This window comes from Eubalaena glacialis, chromosome 2 (assembly GCF_028564815.1).
Source record: "Eubalaena glacialis isolate mEubGla1 chromosome 2, mEubGla1.1.hap2.+ XY, whole genome shotgun sequence".
Classification (NCBI taxonomy): Eukaryota; Metazoa; Chordata; class Mammalia; order Artiodactyla; family Balaenidae; genus Eubalaena; species Eubalaena glacialis.
Genome location: NC_083717.1, coordinates 34,510,702 through 34,530,741, shown reverse-complemented (window position 1 = coordinate 34,530,741; position 20,040 = coordinate 34,510,702). Strand labels below are relative to the sequence as shown.

General features: G+C 48.8%; 1 protein-coding gene across 1 annotated transcript in view; it reads right to left on the bottom strand.

Moving 5' to 3' along the window:
- CEMIP (cell migration inducing hyaluronidase 1) overlaps positions 1-20,040 on the bottom strand; it is a 158,224-nt gene that overhangs the window by 35,839 nt on the left and 102,345 nt on the right. Inside the window, exons 10-13 of the mRNA XM_061181725.1 lie at positions 16,088-16,220; positions 15,101-15,292; positions 3,505-3,680; positions 1,190-1,399 (exon numbers count right to left, since the gene is read on the bottom strand). Of these exons, the coding sequence (XP_061037708.1) occupies positions 1,190-1,399; positions 3,505-3,680; positions 15,101-15,292; positions 16,088-16,220 (711 nt within the window). The remainder of the gene's footprint in view (positions 1-1,189; positions 1,400-3,504; positions 3,681-15,100; positions 15,293-16,087; positions 16,221-20,040) is intronic.

Below are 20,040 nucleotides of genomic sequence, written 5' to 3'. Positions count from 1 at the left end.
TCCCCGCATGCGTGATGGGAGGCTCCTTATGTGTGGATTAAAGCAGGGGTCACAGACTCAAATGCCCACGGAGGCCAACAGGCAACGAGGTGAGTGGCCCTGCCCAGGGCATTTACTGTAGGGTACTAGGAAGTGGTGGGCAGGGCGTAAACCAGAGAGCATAAGCCCAGCTTGGTGGGGTGCTATGACTTTGCCTGAATCCATTGCTGCCAGGCAGGAATGTGGGTCTAGTGTTGCCAATTCCATCTACTTTTCAAGAGAAGCCAAGAATCCAGAGTTTTATGTGAAATCTCTACACTTTTGAATGATGAAAACTAATTCAAATGTTTCTTGAAACACTTAAGCCAAACAAAGCACATCTGGCCACCAGGTTCAGTTTGCTGGGTGCCATTTTGTGACATCCAGTTTAAAAGTTCATAGAGGATATGAGCTTAGTGCATTGAAAGAAAGTCCCATTTCGTGTAAAATTATCAAATGTTTCTCTAAACATGATATAAGCCAAACCAAACACAAGCTGGATTCAGCATGCAGGGTGACATTTTGTAATGTCCAGCTTGAAAAATTTATGGAGGATATAAGTTGAATTCATTTAAAGAAGGATCAATTTAGTGTATAAATTATCTGTGCAAATCAAGACAAGCCACACACACACACACACACACACCAATTTACTAATGAAGGCATTTCTTCCAGCAGTGCTTGCTCTGATGACACTTGGTTCAACAGAAGAAAAGGGAAAAGGGCCCACTGCTGCCACTACCTCAAGCCTGTCAGGCAGATGCCACAGTACAGAGTCTTGGCGTGACCCCTGCCTTGTCTGCAGTTAACAGATTTGCCATGGCACACAATCATGGAATGATCCTTGGGGAAACCTAGGTGCAGCAAGAGCTAGACTCCCAGTGACCACTAATTGCTCACCCATCTCTGTAGCTTGGTGCCTTCGGCAAAGATACACCCCTATTTTCTCCTTCTTCTTTGGTCAGTGACCTGTTCTCAATTGATACTGTTCTAAAAATCTGAGCTAAGGATGGTTCAACCACCAATGGCCCTGGACCAAGTGACTAGATCTAAGCATACTGCCATTGCTAACGGTCCCTGGGCCCAGCAGTGAGCAGACTGGCATGCAGGGAAGGGATGAGAGGGTGAAGGGGCTCTGGGTCCCTGGCTTCCCCGGGAAGGATGTGCTCACCAACAAGCCATTGGAGCCGTGGACAGTGACGCAGCGAGAGAACGTGTGGTGGATGGAGAGGTCCTTGACATACGTGGGCAGGTCGTAGCCTCCCTTTTCATCCACATCGCCCGCCAGGTGAAAGTGAATTGGGTACTGACCCACCAGCTGCTGGCCCATGTTCTTCAGCTCCACGCCCTCCAGGTGTGCGGCCTTGAACCCCAGTGCAAACTGGGAGAGGAGAGCCCAGAGTCAGAAGGAGTCCATGAGATGCTCCCTGATACCCCTCGCTGCTGCCCACACTCCAGAAATGCACACGTGTTGTCTTCAACGTGCTTTGCTGATCCCCACCTCAGGTACTCAGTGAATCAAAGACATTCTCTGCAAACGGGTTAAGATGCCTGACTCTTCCCATCTCAAGGGAGACAGGCTGCTGCTAATAACACAGGAATGTTGCAAGGCAATGAACTGCTTGGAATCAAGAGGTGCAGTGGGACCGTGCAGCGGCTGGGGCTTGCCTCAACCCTCTTTTCCTGACTCCTAAGCCACTGAGTGTTATGAGAAAGGGATAACCCTGAGGTAATCCGGGGGAGACTGGCAAACAGCATGCCCTAGGACGGTTGGGGAATCCAGGACAGGCTGGACCTTGGGGCAGTAAGAGCCCGTGCTTGGTCCACCATCTGAGGCCCTCTCCTGGCTGTAAGAAGGGGATGCTGAGCTCGGGGTCTTTGTCAGCCCGTGACTCTGGCAGCGTGCGTGTGAGTTGTGGGATGCTCCACATGCTCACGTCATAGTACACCCAGAGTCATTCCTACACATTCCAAACAAACCACCTGATCACACTCAGTGTCTACACTCCAGGAGCTCACCATAAAAGCACAGTTCAAAAATGATTCCTGTCCCAAGCTGAGCTCAGCTAACTTCTACTAGAGAAGGATGCCTTAAGGACATGCTAACCATGCCTTCCAAAAATAGGCGTCAGCTGGAATGCCAACTCCAGTAGTGGCTGCCCTGGAGAGCTGTGTTAAGAATGATTCTGAGGCCTAGTTTGGGCAAAGTGGGAAGGAGCGCTCTGATCACTTAGGGATTACTCTCAAAATGGGAAATGGGGTTGCAGCAGCTTGAGTAACATAAACCTGCTATTGTTGCTTTAGTCTCCCTAATGAGTTTCTCAGCTGAAGATTATACCACCACCTCTGTCCCCATCTCATCCCTGGAAACTGACTGGAAATATGGAGAAGTGTTTTTGGAGGTTGCAATGACTGGGAAGCACTGCTAGCATTTAATGAGCAGGGGCCAGGGATGCTAGAAATCTTATATTAGGCCCGTATGACAGAAAAAATGGTCTTACCTATGCCAGTAGGGCCCCCATTATGAACTCCGTAAGTTTCACTCAATTATTCCTTTCAGTTAGATTACCAAAAAGTCTCATCCTTAAAGCATATGAGTTTAACTTCTAAAGAACTGTCTTTACAAAACACCAAGGTAATATTGTTATTCTACCAGCTTTAATCTCAAATCATTGGAAGCAATGGCCTCGTGAAGAACATTGGGGTGTCTTATGATATTTAATATGCCAGATAAGGGCACCTTACAGAGAGATGCAAAAGGAATTCCTCTTTGAGTTGAATGCTAGGAAAACATGAGCTCCAATGAATTGATACCATTTTCCTTCACTGCGCAATGAGAACTCTGCAGCTCATCATCTCTGTCTTGAGTCTCCACCAGGAAACTCACAGGTAAATGTAATGCTAGAACTTCTAGTTCTTCTCCCCTGCTTATCATCTTCTCTGTTTTTTTGTTTTTGTTTTTTTCTTTGGCCGCGCCGTGAAACATGCGGGATCCTAGTTCCCCAACCAGGGATCAAACCCACGTCCCTTGTGGTGGGAGCACAGAGTCTTAACCACTGGACCGCCAGGGAAGTCCCCATCTTATCTGTATTTTAATGGATCTATTGCAAATGCAAGTTTTTGTGAGTTAAATGCCCGTTCTTTTAGGAAGTGGCCAGGGTTAAACAATGAAGAAAGGGAATGAAGGCTACGACTGAAAGTTGAAAATCATGAAGGCAGGGAGCATGAAGGCAGTGTGACACGTACCATGTGACTGCAGGGTAAGAGGCGTTCCTCTGTCATCTCTCTTGTTCCCAAGTATTGACAGATGGAATTGCACACAGATGGATAATACATAAGACTCCTCCAATTTCCAGAAAGGTACCCTTCCCTTGGTCCTACCCTTTGCCTCTCCATCCCCTTCCCTACCAAGAATCCCTGCCTATAGGCTGGCATCACTGGAATCCTCCTGGTTGGGTTGATGGCCTCAGCCAGGCAGACGCATACCTTGATGTGGCCCCCAAAGGTGTCGAAGTCAAAGAAGTTGCAGATGTGGTTGCTGTAGGGGTAGCATTCATCCTCCATCTCCCCCATCACCACGATGTTCCGGCTCAGGAGCCCAACCTCGGCCCGCATGTCCACACCATCTACCTCCTCCCCAATGTGCAGGTACATTGGTTTCCCTAGGGCAGAAAGGAGGGAAAGTGGGAAATCAGAGGTCCTGCGTGTGCCCACTGTCTTCCAGGGCCCTGCCAGGTGCTTCCGCTGCTTACATGATGCATGGTGGTCCCCGTGGCCCCGAGTCCCATTTTATAGAAGAATGAAGCCCAGGGAGGTGAAATTACTTGCCTGAATGAAGAGGCAGGATTCACAGCCTTGCATGCTTATGTCTGAAGCCCATGGCAAAAATGACTATTTGTCCCTCAATTTCTGTCCCCTCTTCTTGCTTGTCCATACTAGAATCTTCTATCTTAGCTAGACACAAGGCTCCCCGGGACAACCACATTTCCCAGCCTCCCTGCAGGTCAGTGTGGTCATAGGATAGCAGAAGGAATGTGTGCACCCTTCAGGTGGCTCCTGCTCTCCCATAGGGCTGGGATATGGACGCTGTGGGTGGGCCAGCCTCGCCCATGTGGGTGTGAACATACCCTGAAGATGGCACAGCAATGTGAGAGAAGAAACCCGGTCTCTGGATGATCCCACAGAGCTCACGCCCTGGACCGCCTACCAGTTGGGAGTCTTACAGACACAAAACAAACCCTCGCTTTAAAGCGGTGCAAATCCATATTCTGCTGAAGTAGGCAAATCTATGTTCTACTTTCCTCAACCTCCTGTAGAGTGTGTGTCTACAACTGAATTTTCTAGAAAGAACTAGATTGGAGCTTCTGTGTCCAGCACTGCCGGGCTCTGGATGCCACTATGGCAGCATATAGAACAATGAAGGAGAGCTTGCACCCCACCCTGTGTTGACCTCACCACGACCTCCCTCCCTCCCACTGGCCTTGGAGGAGAGGATGCTCTCTCTCCCTCGTACCACTGACCTCAGCCCCAGCCCTTCCCATAAGCTCAAGAGCCTTGAATCCAATAGCCCTCCCCTTCTAGTAGCTTCATTTCATCCCTCATTTGGGTTCATGTTCTGTTTTGAGACTCGTCTAGGCCTTCTTATCTTTATTTTTTTTTCTTGGTATTATAATTTTTTTGAAGTTTTTTTTTTTATTGGAGTATAGCTGCTTTACAATTAGGCCTTCCTATCTTTAAAAACTAACAATCAAAAGACTTTCTTCCTTTTTTTTTTTTTTTAAATCTTTTGGCTGCACCGCACGGCATGTGGGGATCTTAGTTCCCCGACCAGGGATCGAACCTGTGCCCCCTGCATTGGCAGCTCGGAGTCTTAACCACTGGACCACCAGGGAAGTTCCCCAAAGACCTTCTTGCCAGACTCTGCTGCCCCTTCTAGTTACTGTCGGTCACCTTCCAGCCATCGCCAGGGTCCCTCGACTTTGGTCTGTACCTGCCCCTCTGTTTTCTCTCTGCTGTCTCTCTCCCACCCACCACTCCACTCAATCTCTTGTCAAATCCACTTTGCTTTTCCCTCCCGTCTCCTCCTCCTCCTCCACCTGCGCAGCAAATGCACCTTAAGAAAGGTGCAGGGTGACAGGAGTTTGGAACTTTGGAACTGTCTTTGATTGTCGCCTCCACAACAATCCCAAATTCTTCTCTGGAATAAAGAGACCTCAGGCTGCCTCTAGATTCAGCTGGTCACTGAGACTGCTGACCTGGCTCGTAGGTGCTTTCTCTTCTTTTTGAGGATGCAACTGTAAAGAGAGCAACAACCTCTCATGTTGATTCACAGCCTGAACCACACCACAAACACCACTTGGCTTTCACTTGACTTGAGCAACAGGGCACAGCTCAGCCCCGTGACACCACTGGTGCCCACGTGCAAAGGCTGTGGTTATAAAAGCCCTGAGCAGCACCCACTGATGGTGACCTCACCCTGCTCTCTCATCCCCGGGGAGGGCTGGCTTCCCTGCCCACCCCTTCACCCAGCTTACATCCCGTGGGTGGGTCTGCAGCCTTTCAAAGGATGTTTGTTGTTTTGGAATTCTGCAGACTCAGGGAGACGGTGGTTTCTTTGAAGCATCTCAGTTTAAGATGTGAGACGGGTGCACGGCAAAGCTGAGAAAATATTCCCTTTGGAATCAGTATTCGCCTCCTCTGGCTGCTGTAACAACTTACCACAAACTTAGTGGCTTAAAACAACAGAAATTTCTATTCTGATAGTCCTGGAGGTCAGAAGTCCAAAATCCGTTTCACCGGGTCAGCAGTCAGGGAGTCGCCAGGGCTGGTTCCGTCAGGGGCTCCAGGGGAGAACCCATTCCTGGCCTTTTGCAGACCCTCGCAGCTGCCAGCACTCCTCGGCTGGTGGCCCCTTCCTCCAATCTGCTATGTCATCACATCTGACTCTGACCCTCCTGTATCCCTCCTTTTAAGGACCCTTTTGATTCCACTGAACCCACCCAGATAATCCGGGTTCACCTCCCATCTCGTGAGCCTTAATCACATCTGCAAAGTCCCTTTTGCCACATAAGGTAACACATTCCCAGTTGCCAAGGATTAGCACATAGACACCTTTGAGGACTGTTAGTCAGTCTATAACAGAGTCCTTCTTTTAAAAAGTCTCAGGTAATAAAAGAAAATTAATTTTTCAAAGAGTCTATTTACTGTAATTTACTGTTATCCCCTGAGCCAAAGGTCTGTGTCCCCTGTCAAAGGGATGCCACGGATAGGGGCTGTCAGGCCTTCAGTCTCATCCAGGGTCCTGACATCAACCAGTGGAAAGAGTTTAAAACAAGTTAGTGCTGCAGAATACTGGTGCCTCATCCTCCAGCACATCCCACTGTGGCTTCTAGTTTGGGTCACAGGGCCACGAGTCTGTCCAGTTTTAAGGTCCAGAAGCAGAGTCCCCTCTATCACCCATGCAGGAACCTCTCTCCCATTCCTGGCTCGTCCTCTGCCCATTGGCTCTGGGGCCTTTACAAGCAGCCAGTTACGAGGCCCTCGGGTCGGGGGGAGGTTAGGGTCTTCTGCAAAAAGAGATTTTCCCTGGGTTCTGAGTGACCCCAGCTGGACAGAAAGCCGCATCCAGAGCAGCGTCTGATGCTGATAAGGAAAGAGACTCCCATGCGTGCCAGCTTTGAGCACCCAAAGTCCAGTGACTGATATACTGAGCATTGATCATAATTGTATCTAAGGATAGACAGTCAGACCCGGAAGGATCCAGAATGGCTTTCTGCCGTCACTTAAGCCAGCTCCCTAACTTCACATTTGAGGAAATGGAAGGCAGACGGTGCTCAGGGCCGGCCTGGTGGAGACAGGGCGAGAATGGGGGGACACGGCCCCCAGGAAAGGATGCCCTTTCAAGCCCTTATGACTGGTGCTGGGGGCACTTTCTCTTCACCACCAGGCTCCGGCTCTGGGACCCAGTGAGCGCCATGAGGCTGGACCTTCCCCATAAGTACATGAAACGTGACACCTGTCTTTCCAGCACCTCTTTACTCTCCGTGGACCCTTGACTCTGACTTGGAGGGCTGAGCATGTCACCTACGTCCAGGCAGCAGTGATGTCTCATGATAGCCACTGGGGGTGCACTGCCTTCCCTCTCTCGCGGGGAGAACCTCCTGCAAGGGGGTAGTCAGCAGACGGCCTCCAGCTCAGGAGCCACCTGTGTTTGCTCCAAGGTCATGCTCTCCTTGGGCTCCTCCCAGTGACTAAAGCACAGCCGAGGTCCTGGAGCCTGGCCACTGCTTCCCCACGCAGGATCCCCTGAGAGGCAGGCTGTGCTCGGAGGCCCCCCCTTTCCCTAGTCTCCCGAACCACCCATCTCAGAACACTCCCTGCAGGTAAGTGGGTCAGTAGAAATGGACCCTTCTTTTTTCCCAGAGCTGGGCATCTCTCCCTAAGTACTTGCAGGCTCCTGGTCTTCCGGACCTCATGCCTCTGGGCACAGTGGACCCAGACCTCTTCTTCACTAGTGGACACCCCAATGAACAGCTCTCCTGGCAACGCCCAGAAAAACTTCCAAAGGCTTCCTCAACCAAGCAAAGCCACCTGGGACTGTTCTTGGGGTGCAGAAGGAAGGGCCTGCCCGTGCCCTAGAGGCAGTTCAGAGGTGAACTTGCCAAAGCAAGTGATGGGGGCCTGAGGGTCTGGTCCCGAGAGGCACAGCACAGAGCATGCTTCCCAAAGGGATGTTCCCCCGAGCCCCGCCACCCGGGGCTGAGCACGTTACAGAAGAGGTTGCAGGGAGCACCAAGCTCTGTCCTACCAGCCAGAGGCGCGGGAAAGGAGCTTACCATGCAGCTCCAGGGAGCACAGCGGCTGCCTAGCCGCCCGCAGGATGGGCAGAGTAAAACCCAAACTCTTGTGGGCTTACCCGCCATCACTCCCACACGTCCCCTTCCGCTCCAGCCAGACCCGACCACCCATCATTCCCCGAGCAAGCTTCTGCTCGTTTACATCTCAGACCTTTTATCGAAGCTGCTCTCTCTAGTTGGGAGAGCCTCCTCCATTTGTCCATGGAGCGGATCACTTTGTCCCTCAAGATCCAGCTCTGATGGCTCCTTCTCAGTGAAGTCTTCCCTGACTACCCTCAGCATTAGCCTTTGCATCTTGGGGTCTCCACAGTGCTTGGGAGAGCCAGGAAACCAGGCCAAACCTCCCCATCTCTCGGCTATGCATCTCCAGATTTCCAACCATCCCTCAAAGTATATGCATTTCAGAGTTCAGGAGGCTCCTCTCAATTTGTCAGCATCCCCCCGTAAAATATGGTGTCCAGGGACTTCCCTGGAGGTTCCAGTGTTTAAGACACTGAGCTTCCAATGCAGGGCGTGTGGGTTCGATCCCTGGTCGGGGACTAAGAGCCCACATGCCGTGCAATGCATGAAAAAAAAAAATGGTGTCCAGGCAGGATGCTGACCAGAGGCTTCTGTTCCTGTGGGTGGCCAGAGGGCCTTCCTCGGGGATCCAGTCTCAACACAACTGGAGCGGTGGCACAGTGGATGCGGAGGACCGTGGCTCTGCAGCCAGGCTGTCCAGGTGCGACTCTGACTCAGATCCTAGCCGTGAGTCCCTGAACACATTATTTAAGCTCCTGAACCTCAGACCCTTTATCTCTAAAATGGAGACAACAATAGCACATATCTCGAAAGGTAGCTATGGTTGTGAAATGAGTTAATCCATGGAATGTGCCTGGAACAGCCCCGAGGGCACGGTAGGGGGCTAGTGTGACAGAAGTGACACATGCAGCTGTCCCCAAGTGAAGGCTGGAACCCAGGGGTCCCACCACTAGCTTCATGCCTATAATGATGGGGAGTTGGAAGATAACAGGTTTGACAGCTTTCTTTGTTCCACGGGGGAAAGCAGCCAGGGGGTAGGGGTGACTTCCAGGTAGATGGACGAACTGTGCTGATTAGACTCCTGGGAGCAGACTCAGTAAGACAGATTGAGAGCTGAAAGAATATTCCAGTCCCACCGCCTCCTTCCCCTGTGTGGAGCTCCCTATCAGGATTTTACACATCTTACAGCCAGTTTATCTGTCCCGCTGCTGCATTTACAGCCCACTCCCAGGCCACTATCCCAGGGAAGCTGTGCACCCCGCTTTCCCAGCATCCCATCCTGTCTGTGGAACTCTCCCATGCGGCCTTCACCCCTCCCTTCTGTCTCCAGGCTCTGATACAGGAAGGCCAACCAGGGGAAAGCAGATGTGGCCAAGCCAGATTTGTCCCGAATAATCCACAAGGGCCATGAGCACGGATGAGGGGTGGGGAAGGCATGGGATGCAGAAGGACTCTGCACAGTTGCCGCGCACAGGAATAAAACATCAACCTTTCCAAGTGCTCACCCTACGGCTGGCCCGGTTCCACAATCCGCCCTCTTCCGAGCCCTCTCTACAGGGCAAGCATGGCACGAAACACTCTGGGGTCGAGAAGAGTAAAACATCAAAGATCTTCCAGTGGGAGAAACAGACCCCTGTACGTGTGGCTCAGACCCAGCAGGGCCCAGGGATTCTGCAGGAGGGGGCAGTGGGGCCTGCCCTTCTCAGACCACGAGGACAAGCCCAGAGGGATTTAGGCTGGAGGGTCCCAGAAAGGCAAATTTAAACTACAGAGCTCCCAGATTCCTCCTCCAGTCCAGTCATCTTTGAGAGAAGATGTTGGGAACAGGGTCCTTCCTGGAGGAAGGACGAAGTGGAACATATCACCTTCGAGCCAGAGAGCTCTGAGTTTGAATCCTGGCTCAGATCGACCAAGTAGACTTGCTTGGTCTATACCAGCAGCCCTCACTAGAAAGTTCTGAGATGATGGAAATGCTCTATTCAGTGTTGTCCGATATGGTAGCCACTAGCCACATGTGGCCAGTGAACTCTTGAAATCTGGCCTGCAGGGCTGAGGAATGGAATTTTTAATTTTATTAGTTTTAATTAAATTTATACAGCCACATGTGGCTGCTGCCTACCATATTGGAAAGCATGAGTCTAGACGTTTAATTCCCATGGACTTCAGTTTCCTCATCTGTGTCATGGAGAAAACAGTAGCACCCACCTTGTTAGGTTGTCATGAAGAGTTAGCAAGATGGTTTACGCAAAGTGCTTTAGCGTATCACAGGAAACGCAAACAATGTTAATACTAATTAATAGTAGTACTTAAAAGTGTGTGATGGGGGGCTTACAAACAAAGTGGGAAGTTGAGAATGAAAATAGGGTAGAAAATTGAGGGGATTTCTTTTTTTTTTTTTTTTTTACTGACGAAAGATGTATTTATTTTAAACCATTACATAAGATTCAGCTTAAGAATCATAAAGAGGAGATATCTAATTGCCATGTCAGGAGGTGTTGAAAATCACACTGTGGTTGGCAAAACTTTGAAATATTTTTTTAGATGATTCACACATTTTCATGACTTTGTTACCCCCATCTGTTTCTCGTCAGAAAATCCTTAACATGCAAAAAAGCCTGTTTACTGGAATTTGGGGGCAGTGAGGAAGGAGGATCCAGGAAGGTTGTGTCCCTCTCTGCAGCCAGCCTGGGGAGGAGAACACTAATTGGTAATTGGATGGGGGCACAGTTTTGGAAAAGAACAAAGCAGGTGGAGTCCTTGCTCCATGTCAATGGGGGATGGAGGGCCAGAGAATGGGCTTGGAGCTGAAGAGGAGAAATGTGAGCCTCCCCAGGACAGACAGACAAACAGAAAGACACACACACGCCCCTCCCAGATACCCCTCCCTGGGGCTTTTCCGATGCTGTCCCCCAGGAGGCACTGTTTTCATGTAAGCCCTAAAGCTTCTGAGCAAGATGGTCCACTCTGAGCCTAGTAACTTTAAGGAGGGAGGGGCTCGGCAGGGTTGCGGGGCTGGTGGAGATACAGACACAGGCAGTCCTAAACCAAGGGCGTTTGGAGGGTCCTGAGGGGGATGCATCATCTTCTCCACTTACCCTTTCCTCCCTTGGTAGTCAGGGCCCAGAGCAGCCCCATCTCACCCTCTGTCCAGCCTGCACAGCCCTCATGAAGCCCCTGGAGCTGTTGGCCAAACATTGCCACCTGCAGCAATGCGCCATCATTCACACCCAAACCACGCCGTTGGGCGAGGCGGGCGTGCCCCAGTATCGCATGGGTTCCTCATTCTCAGGGTCACTCTTGGCACACACCGCTGCCCTGTTAGGACCCGCTCAAGATGAAATTTCCCCTCCAGGCCTAGGGTGCTCAACACTGAGGTGCAGATGAGGGCTGGTGTGAACAAAGTGCCTCTCCCAGGGGTGCGCCTCCTTCTACCTCCCTGCAGGCAAGGCCTTAAAGGCAAGCTTTCACCCTCCCAGAAGCCACAAGGGCAGCCCCAGCTCCATGGGTCACTTAACAGTGAGCAGTGACATCACCTCAAACGGTCTGAATGCCACTCCTGACGAGAGTCCCAGAGGACACCTGGCATCCCAGAAGGCCTGTCCACATGTATTGTCCTCAGGAGACACAGAAGTCACCCAGTGAAGACCCAAGGGTCCAACACTCACTAGGAATTGCTTCTCTTGGTGCTGTCCTGTAAGTGGGGATCTAGGAAGTCTAATAAGCCATTGTACTCAGAAGAAAGCCCCAAGGTGCCATTTGGGGTCTCCTCTTCCTCCAGCCGCACGCAGCTCCCCCGTTTCCCTCTCAAGCTACCTGGGTCTTCTTCTGGAGCTGGAGCGCTGCCTGCTCTACCCGGCACAGGGCCTTTGCTGCCCCTCCCCTCTTTCCTGGTTACCTCTCTGCTCAATCATTAATTCCTCTGGGGAGTCTTCTGCGCCTTTGCCAAACCCCCCTCTCCAATGCTCACATCAATCCCCCATCTTCCTCTTCCACAGCCTTTCTCACATTTGGGATTTCGTTTTTATTGGGATGATTCTTTGCTGGATATCCATTTTCACTGCTGCCTAAGGGCAGAGAACTTGTCTATGTGGTTCACCATGGCTTCCCAAAGCCTGGAGCATTGCCTGGCATAGAATATGTGCTCTTTGTTTGTTGAATCCATGATGGCCTGCTCCTTGCCACCTCCCTGCGGGTGTCCTTGTGATGCAGGAGTGAGGATGCCTGTCCGGTCTGAGGGTGGAGGAAGGGCGGGGCATGCACATTCACAGGAAGAGCCTCCATACCCAGAAGCATCGGGACACGTGGACAGCTGCAGGCCTGGCAGACCTCGTGTGTCTGTTACTAATAATGACAGAAATGGCTTGCTTCTCTCCCTCTATAACTTCCTTTAAACTGCATGTCCCCAAAGAGCAGAATCGATAAGCTACAAAATATACAGGTTTCAACCACTGGCCTGTGGCTCATGCCCCTTCCTTCCTTTCCATCCTTAAGTTTAGTTGCTAAACTATTGCACCTAATACTACTACTAGTAACAGCTAACACTGATGGAGCACTTACCACGTGCCAGGCACTATTTTAAGTATCTCTTTAAGTATCTCTTTAACTCCTTTAATCGTCACAACAGCCCTTTGAAGTAGTTGTGATCATTATCTCCATTTTATACATGAGAACACAGAGGCGAAGGGAAGTTGCATAATTGTCTAACGTCCTTTGGCTAATAACTGCCACTCCTAGAACGTGAATTCTCTTTAAACTATTTTGCCTCTACAAAAAAAAAAAAAAAGTCTTCCTCAAAATGTCTTCAGAAAATGTGACAAACAGCATGACCCTCCATCTAACATGATAAATCAAACCGTAAATAGCCACACACAGAGAGCATCTTTGCATCAAACAGTTTCCAGGGTGACGGTTCACATTGTTGTGCAGTATCCATCACATGAAAGGCCCTATGACAGATTCCCCAGTAGCCCAGATCTAAGGGAAAGTTGCCTCTCTTGGCTTCCGGTCACCTTCCTTTTATTAGACAATATTAGTTAAGTAATTTGTGAAGTTCCTTTCTCTGCTCTGGCTGCCAGGAAGCTCAGAGATACATGTTATGGTCTATCTCAGTAGCTTCTGCTAACTTCATTCGGCCCCCCCCCCCTTTCTGCTGACTTTATTCTCCATTCATCAGTCTTTCATTACTTAGACATGTATCTTTCACTCTGTTTTTTTTTTTCCCCCCTGGATGAAGATCTACCTGGACTTGTGTTCATTCTAAGAGACCCTGAAACCTTTTTTGAAGAAGGTAGGGGTTTCAAACAAATTATCATTTAAGGTATCATTCTGTTACCTTGTCAAGGAACAAATATTTGGTCATCTCAGCCTCTGCCCACAAACTGCTTCCTCCTTCCCTCTCTCTCGCCACACCCACCGCATCACCATCTCTGGAAACATTTACAGCCTTCCTTTTGCAGTTCTGAGTCTAGAGTTGGTGCCCCAGGATCACAGCTGCAGCACCTGTGGACCACCTCAGCTACATGCCCTCCAGGGTCCCCATCCCCAGAAATAAAATAATGGCATTAGACTCCATCACAGGTTCTCACTTTTTTAAACCTTTGTGCCCCCAAATTCTTTCTCAAGCACACTTCCACTAGCCAAAAAGATTCTGTTGAATTTTACCTTTTGTAGTTTTATTTCTAAAATAATATATATTCTGAATATATTGGTAATGCTTTCTCAATTCATAGTCTTCCTTCTACCCCCCAAATTTTAATACTTCTCCAGGTGCAATGGTTCTGTGGCAGCCAATATTTTTTTTTTTTAATTTTTATTGGGGTATGGTTGATTTACAGTGTTGTGTTAGTTTCACGTGTACAGCAAAGTGGTTCAGTTATGCATATACATATATCTACTCTTTTTTAGATTCTTTTCCCATATAGGCCACTACAGAGTATTAATAGAGTTCCCTGTGCTATATAGTAGATCTTTATTAGTTATCCATTTTATATATAGTTGTGTGTATATGTTAATTCCAATCTTCCAATTTATCCCTACCCTCTTTACCCCCTGGTAACCAGAAGTTTGTTTTCTATATCTGTAACTCTCTTTGTTTTGTAGATAAGTTCATTTGTACCCTTTTTTTTAGATTCCACATATAGCAGCTGATATTTTTAATGCCCAGTATTGATTCTCCTTTCTCTGGTAATACATCCCAATTTTTCTTTGGGGAGCGACTCTGTCCATGCAGTGCAGTCTTAGAAGGACAGTCATTGAAGGTGCCCTAGCCAGAGGGTGAGCACATGAGACACCAGCCCAATCAGTGCCATCTCCCTGGAAGGTAAATTTTGAGCACCATGTCCCAGGATGTGCAAACAGTGATGCCTTAAGGATGCTGCCCATTTGTTCCTGTTACCCAGACCCCTGAAGCTGCCCTGTTCCTGGTCCTTTATTGCAGCTTGGCCACGCAGCTTTTACTTAGTTCTCTAAATTGAATAGCCTCAATGAATTCGTTTTTTTGTTTAAGATAGTCAAGTTGGATTCTGTTGCTTACAACAAAGAACTCTAACTGATACATAACTCCCCCAACTAAGAATAACTGACCTGGACTATACTTGAGGTCTCTTTTACCTCTAACGATCTGTAATTCCAGTAACCTCACACAACATAAATGACAGGGCATCGAAGTCAAGATTTAGGAGAAGAAAAAGGAAAATGTGAAAGTTACAGAAAGAAGAGATTTAAAATTTTGTGGTAGGTTAATTATTGCCTAGCAAATGTTCATTCCCTCCCTTCTATCTTAATGGGAAAAATAGAGTTCCCCATTCATGTTGAGTTGGACCATGTGATCTGTTTTGGTCCGTGGAAAGTGGGTGTGAAAGGGTGCTAGTTCTGAGCGCAAGGCCTTAAGAGTCCTCCTATGTTTCAGTTCACTTCTCCCCCCTGAGAAGAGTATGTCCTGGGAAGAATGAGACTCACATGGAGCTGACCTGAACCCAACTCTCAGCCTGGAGCCAAGTTTAGTGTAGAGAAGCTGAACCCTAGACAGCCTGTAGATGCATGAGTAAGAAATAAATGCTTGCCGTGGAATTTTAAGGATTTTTTTTGTCATGCAGCATTATTATGGCAATAGCTGACTGACACAAATTTGTTTTGATTTCAGTCAACTTTAAGCCTAACAATTTTCAGTTTCATCAGGCCTAGGGAGGGGTGAAGGAATGTCCTACCTGCTACTTTGACCTGCTTGGAGGCACAGGCTTTGCAGGGGAGCACCTGGAACTCTTCTGCCTGGTACATGGAGTAATCGGTACTGGCAACGACCAGGATATCTCCGGGCTTCCATGATTGTACATTGTCTTCCAGATTCAGGATGGTGCTGTTCACGTTGGTGTCGATGGTGACGGTGAGTTTCGGCCTCACTGTAACCCAAAACAGGAGAGACTGAGAGATAAAGCTTTGCTCCTGGCAAACTTCTGACTCCCCACCTCTTCCCTTCCCCTCCCTAAATCAGTAAATGCCAGGTTTGCCTATCCAAAACCCAAATCACCAGGCTCACCCCATCCCAGTCTTGGTACAGGTTTTTTGAAGTCAACAAAAACCCTACCAGAAAAGAGCCATTCATTACCTCTGGGCAGGGGAATTTTCCACTAACTCCTTAGCTGGAGTTAAATGTGGCTGCCTCACCACACCCGCTTTGCAAAAGATGTGAAACAAATATAGTCCCTCTCAACTATTATTTTCAGTAGCTGTAAGCCGCGCCTCCAAAGAACTTCCATCACTAATGACTGCCTTCTGGAGATGGCCAAGTGCCCCCGAGAACAAACCGACCATTTCCAATCCCTTCTAACGAGCACCTTGAGAAGCGGGTTTAAAATAATAGCACCCAAAGAGGCCATGATCTGCGTGTCTATGCAGGGGAGGGCTGCAGGAAGGTCAGCTCTGTCCACTGCACCCTGGTTTTCTCGGACCAGGCCCTTCCCCTTCCTGAAAGGCATCTGGGCAGGGTGGGGCTCTGCTGGCTCCTGCCAACTCCGAGGACCCTCCCACGGCTCCTGTGTCACAGAAGTGCTCTCCATCGCGAGCTTTGCAGGAGCACGGGGTCACTGAGATGCCCAGAGGCAGCTGACCCAGCCATCAAAACTCCCAATGCATAGCTGCCAGCTCAAGGAACCGAGCCACGGTTGCATTTCTGTCCCCAGCAAGGAGTTGCTTACCAGGCTTCCCACAGAGGAACCGCACACGGTAGCTCTGGCAGTCTTGGCCCTGGTCATAGCACACAAACCTATAATCCTGGCCTCTTTTGTAGACAACCTCGGTGGTGAGGTTAACTCCATCCACTGTAGTGGCCTGGGAACAGCATGGAAATTACAGAGCAAAGTCATTTCTTTTTGTAAAGAAGGAAGGTGATGATTAATGTTATAAACATATACGCACGAGTCTAAAATTGTTTCTGCTGCAAAACTTATTTACAATGGCCTTACATTATTATTCTAACGTTTCCCCTTCTCGATTTTGTATAAGAAAGACAGCATGAAGTCACAGGATGGATAAACATCTTGCCCAGGGTCCTACCGTATTTGGTACCCAAACCAGTGATTGACTGCCCTGGTGAACATTTTCTGGAGCATTTACAGCAAGCACACACTCTTTTAGGAGCTGAGCTGGCTGCTTTCTTACAACTTGTACCACTCACCACCACCAGCACCATCAAGAGTGGCCAACATTTATTGAAGACTCACTATGATCAATCCACTGGTGCCCAAATGTGGCTCCACATCCTGTGGGGAGTCCTTAAAAATACTCATGCCCAGGGCTTCCCTGGTGGCGCAGTGGTTGAGAGTCTGCCTGCCAATGCAGGTGACACGGGTTCGAGCCCTGGTCTGGGAGGATCCCACATGCCGCGGAGCAACTAGGCCTGTGAGCCACAATTACTGAGCCTGCGCGTCTGGAGCCTGTGCTCCTCAACAAGAGAGGCCGCGACAGTGAGAGGCCCGCACACCGCGATGAAGGGTGGCCCCCGCTTGCCGCACCTAGAGAAAGCCCTCGCACAGAAAGGAGGACACAATACAGCCAAAAATTAAATAAATAAATAAATAAATTTAAAAATCATTAAAAAAAAAAAAAAAAAAAACTCATGCCCAGGCCCCATCCTTGGAGTCTCAGATTTGATTGTGTCCAGGGGGCAGCCTGGGCATCAGAACTTTTAACGGCTGCCCAGGTGATTCCAATGGGAAGTCATGTTTGAGAACCCCTCTTGTAGTTATGGAGCTACATACATTATTTCATTCCCTCTTCTTGGCTATGAGGTCTATGAGATTGTTGCTGGTTTTACAGATTTGGAAACTGACGCTCAGAGAGGTTGGGTAACTTGCCCGTTTGAATCTGGATGCATCCAATTATATGGCTGGTGCTTCGCAGCCCTTCCCACTGCTGCCCTCAGGCACTACTGCCTACTGCCCTTGGTTCAGTGTCTGTCTCCTTCCAGTGGCTGGTGGGTTCTGGAAAGGCCAGGTTTTGCCTCTCTCCCTGATCCCAGCATCCAGCCCAGGGCCTGGCACAGAGCACAGTCTCAGCTGATGAGAGCTGATGGACGAGAAGCTTCAAGGCCAGGTAGAGAATTTAGGGAGTGGGTTCAGAGAAGGGCATGATCCCTGCCAGCTGGGGCTCATCCCAGGGCCGGGGTATGTCTGCATCATGACTGTGGCTGTCATCAGAGACTTGCAATTTAGAGCAAGGGCTGCAGCTGTTGTCCTCTTTGGCACAGAAACCAAAGGGACCAGGGCTGGGCAAATAGGAAGGTAAAATATAGTCAATCTAAAAAAGCAGGGTGGGGGGCACTTTTAAGAAACCCTGTTTTGAACCCAGCAGATAGCCGCTGTCTTTGGCTTGGAAGGAGAGCTATGGAGACGTGAGTCCAGCCAGAATGAAAATTCAGCCCTTTCATGCAAGCAACACACTCACAGCCATTATCTGGGGTGGTCTCCGCAGCAGAGAGGCAGGCATTGCAGACTTGCTCTTAGAGGAAAACACTAAGGCTCAGAGGGCTTTAGAAGCAAGCTCAAGGTCACCTGACTGTCAAGCCCATGCCTCTGACCCCCGGATCTTTTCCCCTGAGGCCAGCATGTTTTTCAGTAAGACACCCCGTAATATTGAGAACTGAGCCTGAAAATATCATCCAATGGAGCTGGACATTTTTTAAGGTGCAACATCCAATAAAAATTTCAGGAAAACATCTACTCAATTTTGCTGCTTTTCTTTTTTTCCTTTTCCTAACCATAAGAACGACCTTAGCTTTGGGTAAGAAGAGTAAAAAGGGCTTTACCACTGTCCAGTGAAACTGATCTTCACTTTAAGTAGACACAATGTGATTGTTATTCATGATAATAATTATAAAATAACTAGCAATATCATAATAAACAAAAACATAGGAAAATAATTTTAAAAATTTATATTTTAAAAAAATATTAAAAAAAAAATTATGGGCACTCACTATAGGTCAGACACTTCATGTATTGTTGCATTAAATCCACAAAATAATCCCATGAGGGAACAATTATTATCTCCATTTTTGCTTATGAGGAAATTGAGACACTAAATTAAATAACTTGACTGATATCTATGGCCAGGATTGCGAGTGAGGATGACCCAGGGTGCAAGATTTAAGGCAGCACTCACTCTCAGGGCCATGAGAGTGAAGAGTCGGCACCTGGGAGCGAGTGCCACCTTAAATTTTGTGCCTTGGGCACCTCACACATCTAACCGTAGTCCTGTCACTGCTGATAGGCCATAGCTCACATGTGGCAGAGCTAGGATGCAAACTAGGAGCTATCTGGTTTCAAAATACATCTTCCAACCACCAGACTGACCTCCAGCCACTGTGCCGGGGATGAGGGGGAAGAGGGGACTGCCCAATATGGTCTCAGCCCCAAGGATGTGTGAGTCCAGTAGGTCCCACTGGCCTTGAAGGGCGGGTGGGTTTTAAGGGAGAAGGTGGGAGGAGAGGAGATTTCAATCCAGGAGAACCTCAAGAAGGGTGATGACATGGGAACAGGGGACTGTGGTTTTGGTTTTGATTCTGCAGAATCACAAGCTATCAGATCTGGAAAAAATTTCCTTGAGTTGAGGTCAACTGTGTTAGTCCTAACTATTTCCCCTTTCTTTCCAACTCGCCATCCTGCCTAGGTGACAAATGTCCTTAACACCCCGTCCCCCTGCAGAGGATTTGACCGTGTCAGGGCAGAGCAGGTATCTGGGGGACCCCTTGTGTGGGGCGGCCACAGCCCTGGAGAGTCTTCAGGTGCACTGGGGCCTGCACGGTGGTCAGAGGTGGCTAGTGACCACAGTAACCTGTTATTTCCCATAGTGGCAAAAATGGGCACATGGGCATTTCAGTTTTGTTTCAGTCTCTCTGGTGGGTTAATTAAGTAGGGCATTTAGCTCCTGGCTGATGTGTCTGGCACTCTATTTATAAAGAGGATGTAATCTTGCTTTTCTCACCTGTGGTAAACATAGGACAAGCCTGGCTTTGCTTTTCTGACTTCAGAAAAACCCGGAGTATATTCTACCTCATTGTCTTTTATGACTAGAAAGAGATGTTCTGGCTAAGTCTGGGGCCACTACTGATTAAAGGTTGATGGTGAGGAGAAAAGGGGTGAACCTGGCATTTCCAGGATGGAGCACTTCCTCCTTTCCTTTAGAGGTGGAGCTTTGATTCACTTTTGGAGGCACGTGACATGTTTTCAGATGACTGCCTCAAGGAACCTTTGTTTTGCCAAAAAAAAGCCAAGATCTTATTCTGGAATTGAGAGTTTTGAACTAATAAGGGGTTATAATGCTCAGCAAAATATTGTCAAAGAATGCACTTTTGCGGGAAGGCTGGCCCAAGCTTCTGGGTAATGGGGAAAACTGTTGTTGGGTCTTTTATTCTTCTCTGGACCTCGAATAGTTGAGACCTTGAACTCAGGGAATTCATTGTCAAGGATACTCCTTTTGTTGGAAGGAAACTGGGCCCTGCAATATGGCGGCAGACTGGTGGTTACAGAGTCTGGGGTTGGGTCCCCGTGGAAGGTCTTGGATTACGGAGTTGGTGAGCAGTCACATATGATTATATATGTAACATATGGAAAAATATGTATACTTTCTCCAGTCTCTTCCGCTATCTCCAAGC